General features: G+C 38.9%; 1 protein-coding gene across 4 annotated transcripts in view; it reads right to left on the bottom strand.

Annotated features, from left to right (window-relative positions):
* map2 (microtubule-associated protein 2) overlaps positions 1–7,500 on the bottom strand; it is a 305,408-nt gene that overhangs the window by 7,021 nt on the left and 290,887 nt on the right. For all 4 annotated transcript variants that reach the window (XM_072914441.1, XM_072914442.1, XM_072914440.1 and 1 more), the window contains one exon: positions 62–143. In XM_072914441.1, the coding sequence (XP_072770542.1) occupies positions 62–143 (82 nt within the window). The remainder of the gene's footprint in view (positions 1–61; positions 144–7,500) is intronic.

The raw sequence follows: 7,500 nt of genomic DNA, 5'->3' as shown, positions 1-7,500 counted from the left end.
AAAAAAAGGTCATTAAAAGCACTGCCTAAAGTCCACTTTGAAAGCACTCTTGTCGTGTTACCTGGACGATGGTGGATGTTGTCCAGGGAGCCGCACTTAGACGTCACATGACTCAGGTCGATCTTCTTGTTCTGGATCTGCACCTGGGATTGGACGAGTCACAGGTAAGGTAAGTGTGAAGGAGATGTAAGGTCAACATTCCTTTGACTCAGTGTTTCTCAAATAGTGGGGCAGGCCCCCCATGAAGGGCTGGGGGGAGGGGGGGGCGTGAGAGGCAAGGCACTGCCAGTTTAGAGCATTTATTTTTCAAATTCTTGTGTGATACACAAGCCTCCAGCTAGGTGGCAGCACTGCTCCAATTCATCAACACGCTCAACTGGAAAGTATGAGCATGTAAGTACATGATAAGGTATCTGGGGGGCGTGAGAAAACAATACACAAGTACACGTAAGTATACGATAAGGTGTTGGGGGGTGTAAGAAAACAATAAACAAGTACACGTAAATATACGATAAGGTATCGGGGTGTGTGAGAAACCAATACACCAGTATATGTAAGTATACGATAAGGTGTTGGGGGAGGGAGGGCGTGAGAAAACAATACACAAGTACACGTAAGTATAGGATAAGGTGTTGGGGTGTGAGAAAACAATAAACAAGTACACGTAAATATACGATTAGGTGTCGGGGGTGTGAGAAAACAATACACCAGTATATGTAAGTATATGATAAGGTATGGGGGGGTGTAAAAAAACAATACACAAGTGCACGTGAGTATTGGATAAGGTGTCGGGGGGTGTGAGAAAACAATAAACAAGTACATGTAAGTGTAGGATAAAGTGTCCGGGGGGCATGAGAAAACAATAAACAAGTACACGTAAGTATAGGATAAAGTTTCGGGGGGGTGTAAGAAAACAATAAACAGGTACACATAAGTATAGGATAAGGTGTCAGGGGTGTGAGAAAACAATACACCAGTATATGTAAGTATACGATAAGGTATTGGGGGGTGTAAAAAAACAATACACAAGTGCACGTGAGTATTGGATAAGGTGTCGGGGGCGTGAGAAAACAATAAACAAGTACACATAAGTATAGGATAAAGTGTCTGGGGGGCGTGAGAAAACAATAAACAAGTACACGTAAGTATAGGATAAAGTTTCGGGGGAGTGTAAGAAAACAACAAGCAGGTACACGTAAGTATAGGATAAGGTGTCGGGGGGTGTGAGAAAACAATACATCAGTATATGTAAGTGTATGATGGTATAATGGTATTGGGGGTGTAAAAAAACAATACACAAGTGCACGTGAGTATTGGATAAGGTGTCGGGGGCGTGAGAAAACAATAAACAAGTACATGTAAGTATAGGATAAAGTGTCGGGGTGCGTGAGAAAACAATACACAAGTACACGTAAGTATAGGATAAAGTGTCGGGGTGCGTGAGAAAACAATACACAAGTACACGTAAGTATGCGATAAGTTGTTGGGGGGATGTGAGAAAAAAATACACCAGTATATGTAAGTATATGATAAGATGTCTGGGGGGCGTGAGAGAAACATTACACAAATACACGTAAGTATAGGATAAAGTGTCGGGGGATGTAAGAAAACAATAAACAAGTACACGTAAATATACGATAAGGTGTCGGGGGGTGTAAGAAAACAATAAACAAGTACACGTAAATATACGATAAGGTGTCGGGTGGTGTGAGAAAACAATACACCAGTATTTGTAAGTATATGATAAGGTATTGGGGGGTGTAAAAAAACAATACACAAGTGCACGTGAGTATTGGATAAGGTGTCGGGGGCGTGAGAAAACAATAAACAAGTACACATAAGTATAGGATAAAGTGTCTGGGGGGCGTGAGAAAACAATAAACAAGTACACGTAAGTATAGGATAAAGTTTCGGGGGAGTGTAAGAAAACAATAAACAGGTACACATAAGTATAGGATAAGGTGTCGGGGGGCGTGAGAAAACAATACACCAGTATATGTAAGTATATGATAAATTGTCTGGGGGAGGCATGAGAAAACAAGTACACGTAAGTATAGGATAAAGTGTCGGGAGGGGGTGTGTGTGTGTAAGAAAACAATAAACAAGTACACATAAGTATAGGATAAGGCGTCAGGGGGCGTGAGAAAACAATAAACAAGTACACGTAAGTATAGGATAAGGTGTTAGGGGAGCGTGAGAAAACAATACACAAGTACACGTAAGTATAGGATAAGGTGTCAGGGGAGCGTGAGAAAACAATACACAAGTACACGTAAGTATATGATAAGGTGTCGGGGGGCGTGAGAAAAAAATAAACCAGTACATGTAAGTGTATGGTAATGTTTGGGGGGTTGTAAAAAAACAATACACAAGTGCACGTGAGTATTGGATAAGGTGTCGGGGGCATGAGAAAACAATACACAAGTACACGTAAGTATAGGATAAAGTCTCGGGGGGGGGGGGTAAGAAAACAATAAACAAGTACACGTAAGTATATGATAAGGTGTCAGGGGGCGTGAGAAAACAATAAACAAGTACACGTAAGTATAGGATAAGGTGTTAGGGGAGCGTGAGAAAACAATACACAAGTACACGTAAGTATATGATAAGGTGTCGGGGGCGTGAGAAAACAATACACAAGTACACGTAAGTATAGGATAAGGTGTCAGGGGAGCGTGAGAAAACAATACACAAGTACACGTAAGTATATGATAAGGTGTCGGGGGGGGCGTGAGAAAAAAATAAACCAGTACATGTAAGTATATGGTAATGTTTGGGGGGTTGTAAAAAAACAATACACAAGTGCACGTGAGTATTGGATAAGGTGTCGGGGGCATGAGAAAACAATACACAAGTACACGTAAGTATAGGATAAAGTCTCGGGGGGAGAGGGTAAGAAAACAATAAACAAGTACACGTAAGTATATGATAAGGTGTCAGGGGACGTGAGAAAACAATACATAAGTACACATAAGTATAGGATAAAGTGTCGGGGGGGTGTAAGAAAACAATAAACAAGTACACGTAAGTATATGATAAGGTGTCAGGGGGGGGCGTGAGAAAAAAATAAACCAGTGCATGTAAGTATATGATAATGTTTGGGGGGGTTGTAAAAAAACAATACACAAGTGCACGTGAGTATTGGATAAGGTGTCGGGGGCATGAGAAAACAATACACAAGTACACGTAAGTATACAATAAGGTGTCGGGGGGCGTGAGAAAACAATACACCAATTTATGTAAGTATATTATAAGGTGTCGGGGAGGCGCGTGAGAAAACAATACACAAGTATACAATAAGGTGTTGGGGGGGCGTGAGAAAACAATGCACCAGTATATGTAAGTACACAATAAGGTATAGGGAGGTATGAGAAAACAATACACAAGTACACAAAACTATGCAATAAGGTGTACACACAATACACAAAAATGATACGCCATAAGATGTGGGCGTGGCATGGTGCCACAATATGCTACGACCATTTTTGGGCGTAAAAAAGTAGTTGTACTTTAGCAATAAATTGTGAACAAATTTTGCCTCCGCCATAAGAAGTGGGCGTGGCCTTGCTACGACGATTCGCCACAAAAACGTTAATAACTCCCTTCCACAAATTCAGATCTTGACCTTACTTGGCAGAAACGTTAACGATGGCACCCTGAAGTGTACCTGTTCCTACCTAATCGCAGTGGGCGGAGCCTAGTGGCAAAAACTGCCCCCACGCCATCTCCAATCTGTCATTTCTGGACTTGAGGTCGTAACTTCCTTATAAATGCTCCATTCTTCTCAACATTTTTGGTGGTGGGTTCAAGGCTTTGGGAAGGACTCACCAATGTTTGCAAGAGCGTCAGGTGTGGCGAAAAATGTGGTATTTCGGGGGTGACGAACATGAGATTTAAAAATGGACTCCCTAGCGCCCTCTAGAACATTGGAGAGAAAAAAATAGCCTATGCAAACTTTAATCTAAAGGTCCGCCACAAAACGTTCAACATTTATAAATCAGCTCCACAAATTCAGATCTTCTTATATTTGTATTTAATTGTTTTTGTCAACATCTTTTCCGCGTTGAGCATTAAAAACCTCTAAAGGCTTAGTGGCCACATGCGTGGACAGCACCTTTTAGTTCTTATTTCTAAAATTGTGTACACTACTGAATTGGGGTCTTATGGCCACTTATGTGGACACTTATACTGCCATCTGGTGGTGTCAGAAGAGTATAACATACAATGGAATTTGGAAAAAAAAAAAGTGTAAAAATAAGAATTAACATGTCACTAAACATGAAGTACACGTTTGTGTACTTATGGACTAAGTACATCATATCAAAAGATGATTCTTAGTTTTTATTCTAATTAGGATCCAATAAGCCCAAATAGCAAAGAGAAATAAAAAAAAAGCATGTAAACAAACAGCTTGGGCCTTAAGAGGTTAAAATAAAGTAGAACATTCCCGCGGAAATTTTGACGGGCCTGCTATCTGTGCTTTGAAGATGGTGCCGAGTATCAGAATTTGTGAGTTTTATGTCTAACTGTACAAAAGGAGCGTTAAAACTTGAGCATTCTCACATCAAAATGCTAACATTTAGCATGTGTGCTAACGATGGCATGCGAACAGTTAGCATGTCTCACAATTCAAGTAACACGGCTGCAAGGTGCATGGTTGCGGAAATAGAGGAAAAAAAGTGTAAAATCAGATGAAAAAGTTAGCATGCTTGAGTTAGCGTGCTGGCATGCTAACAGTTAACAGCTGTCACATACCAAGTTACATGACTGTAGGTTAAACTGCTGCAAAATTAGCTCGAAAAGCTAGCACTTTAATGTTAGCATGCTAACGGTTAGCATGTGTCACCAAGTTATATGACTATATGGCTGTGTAATTAGAGGAAAAAACGTAAAGTTGGCTAAAAAGTTAGTACTTTAATGTTAGCGTGCTAGCATGCTAACAGTTAACAGCTGTCACATACCAAGTTACATGACTGTAGGTTAAAGTGTTGCAAAATTAGCTCAAAAAGCTAGCACTTTAATGTTAGCATGCTAACGGTTAGCATGTGTCACCAAGTTATATAACTGTAAGGCTGTGTAATTAGAGGAAAAAAACGTAAAGTTTGCTAAAAAGTTAGCACTTTAATGTTAGCGTGCTAAGGTGCTAGGTTAAACTGTTGCAAAATTAGCTAAAAAAGCTAGCACTTTTATGCTAGCATGCTAACGGTTTGCATGTGTCACCAAGTTATATGACTGTAAGGCTGTGTAATTAGAGAAAAAAACACAAAGTTTGCTAAAAAGTTAGCACTTTAATGTTCGCCTGCTAAGGTGCTATGTTAAATTGCTGCAAAATTAGCTCAAAAAGCTAGCACTTTAATGTTAGCATGCTAACGGTTAGCATGTGTCACTAAGTTATATGACTGTAAGGCTGTGTAATTAGAGGAAAAAAACGTAGTTTGCTAAAAAGTTAGCACTTTAATGCTAGCGTGCTAACAGTTAACAGCTGTCACATACCAAGTTACATGACTGTAGGTTAAACTGTTGCAAAATTAGCTCAAAAAGCTAGCACTTTAATGCTAGCATGCTAACGGTTAGCATGTGTCACCAAATTATATGAGTGTAAGGCTGTGTTATTAGAGGAAAAAAACGTAAAGTTTGCTAAAAAGTTAGCACTTTAATGTTAGCGTGCTAAGGTTCTAGGTTAAACTGTTGCAGAAATAGCTCAAAAAGCTAGCACTTTAATACTAGCATGCTAACGGTTTGCATGTGTCACCAAGTTATATGACTGTAAGGCTGTGTAAATAGAGGAAAAAACGTAAAGTTGGCTAAAAAGTTAGCACGCTAGCATGCTAACAGTTAACAGCTGTGACATACCAAGTTACATGACTGTAGGTTAAAGTGTTGCAAAATTAGCTCAAAAAGCTAGCACTTTAATGTTAGCATGCTAGCGGTTAGCATGTGTCACCAAGCTATATGACTGTAAGGCTGTGTAATTAGAGGAAAAAAATGTAAAGTTGGCTAAAAAGTTAGCAGTTTAATGTTAGCGTGCTAGCATGCTAACAGTTAAGAGCTGTCACATACCAAGTTACATGACTATAGGTTAAAACTGTTGCAAAATTAGCTCAAAAAGCTAGCACTTTAATGTTAGCATGTGTCACCAAGTTATATGACTGTAAGGCTGTGTAATTAGAGGAAAAAACACAAAGTTTGCTAAAAAGTTAGCACTTTAATGTTAGCGTTCTAGCATGCTAATAGTTAACAGATGTCACATACCAAGTTACATGACTGTAGGTTAAACTGTTGCAAAATTAGCGCAAAAAGCTAGCACTTTAATGTTAGCATGCTAGCATGCTAACAGTTAGCATGTGTCACCAAGTTATATGACTGTGAGGCTGTGTAATTAGAGGAAAAAAACGTCTAGTTTGCTAAAAAGTTATCACTTTAATGTTAGCGTCCTAAGTTGCTAGGTTAAACTGTTGCAAAATTAGCTCAAAAATCTAGCACTTTAATGTTAGCATGCTAGCATGCTAACGGTTAGCATGTGTCACCAAATTATATGACTGTAAGGCTGTGTTATTAGAGGAAAAAAACGTAAAGTTTGCTAAAAAGTTAGCACTTTAATGTTAGCATGCTAACGGTTAGCATGTGTCACTAAGTTATATGACTGTAAGGCTGTGTAATTAGAGGAAAAAAACGTAGTTTGCTAAAAAGTTAGCACTTTAATGCTAGCGTGCTAACAGTTAACAGCTGTCACATACCAAGTTACATGACTGTAGGTTAAACTGTTGCAAAATTAGCACAAAAAGCTAGCACTTTAATGCTAGCATGCTAACGGTTAGCATGTGTCACCAAATTATATGAGTGTAAGGCTGTGTTATTAGAGGAAAAAAACGTAAAGTTTGCTAAAAAGTTAGCACTTTAATGTTAGCGTGCTAAGGTTCTAGGTTAAACTGTTGCAGAAATAGCTCAAAAAGCTAGCACTTTAATACTAGCATGCTAACGGTTTGCATGTGTCACCAAGTTATATGACTGTAAGGCTGTGTAAATAGAGGAAAAAACGTAAAGTTGGCTAAAAAGTTAGCACGCTAGCATACTAACAGTTAACAGCTGTGACATACCAAGTTACATGACTGTAGGTTAAAGTGTTGCAAAATTAGCTCAAAAAGCTAGCACTTTAATGTTAGCATGCTAGCGGTTAGCATGTGTCACCAAGCTATATGACTGTAAGGCTGTGTAATTAGAGGAAAAAAATGTAAAGTTGGCTAAAAAGTTAGCAGTTTAATGTTAGCGTGCTAGCATGCTAACAGTTAAGAGCTGTCACATACCAAGTTACATGACTATAGGTTAAAACTGTTGCAAAATTAGCTCAAAAAGCTAGCACTTTAATGTTAGCATGTGTCACCAAGTTATATGACTGTAAGGCTGTGTAATTAGAGGAAAAAACACAAAGTTTGCTAAAAAGTTAGCACTTTAATGTTAGCGTTCTAGCATGCTAATAGTTAACAGATGTCACATACCAAG

The sequence above is a fragment of the Nerophis lumbriciformis genome, linkage group LG13, assembly GCF_033978685.3.
Source record: "Nerophis lumbriciformis linkage group LG13, RoL_Nlum_v2.1, whole genome shotgun sequence".
NCBI lineage: Eukaryota > Metazoa > Chordata > Actinopteri > Syngnathiformes > Syngnathidae > Nerophis > Nerophis lumbriciformis.
Note: the sequence above shows the minus strand (reverse complement) of the source record. Positions and strands in the feature narration are given on the sequence as shown.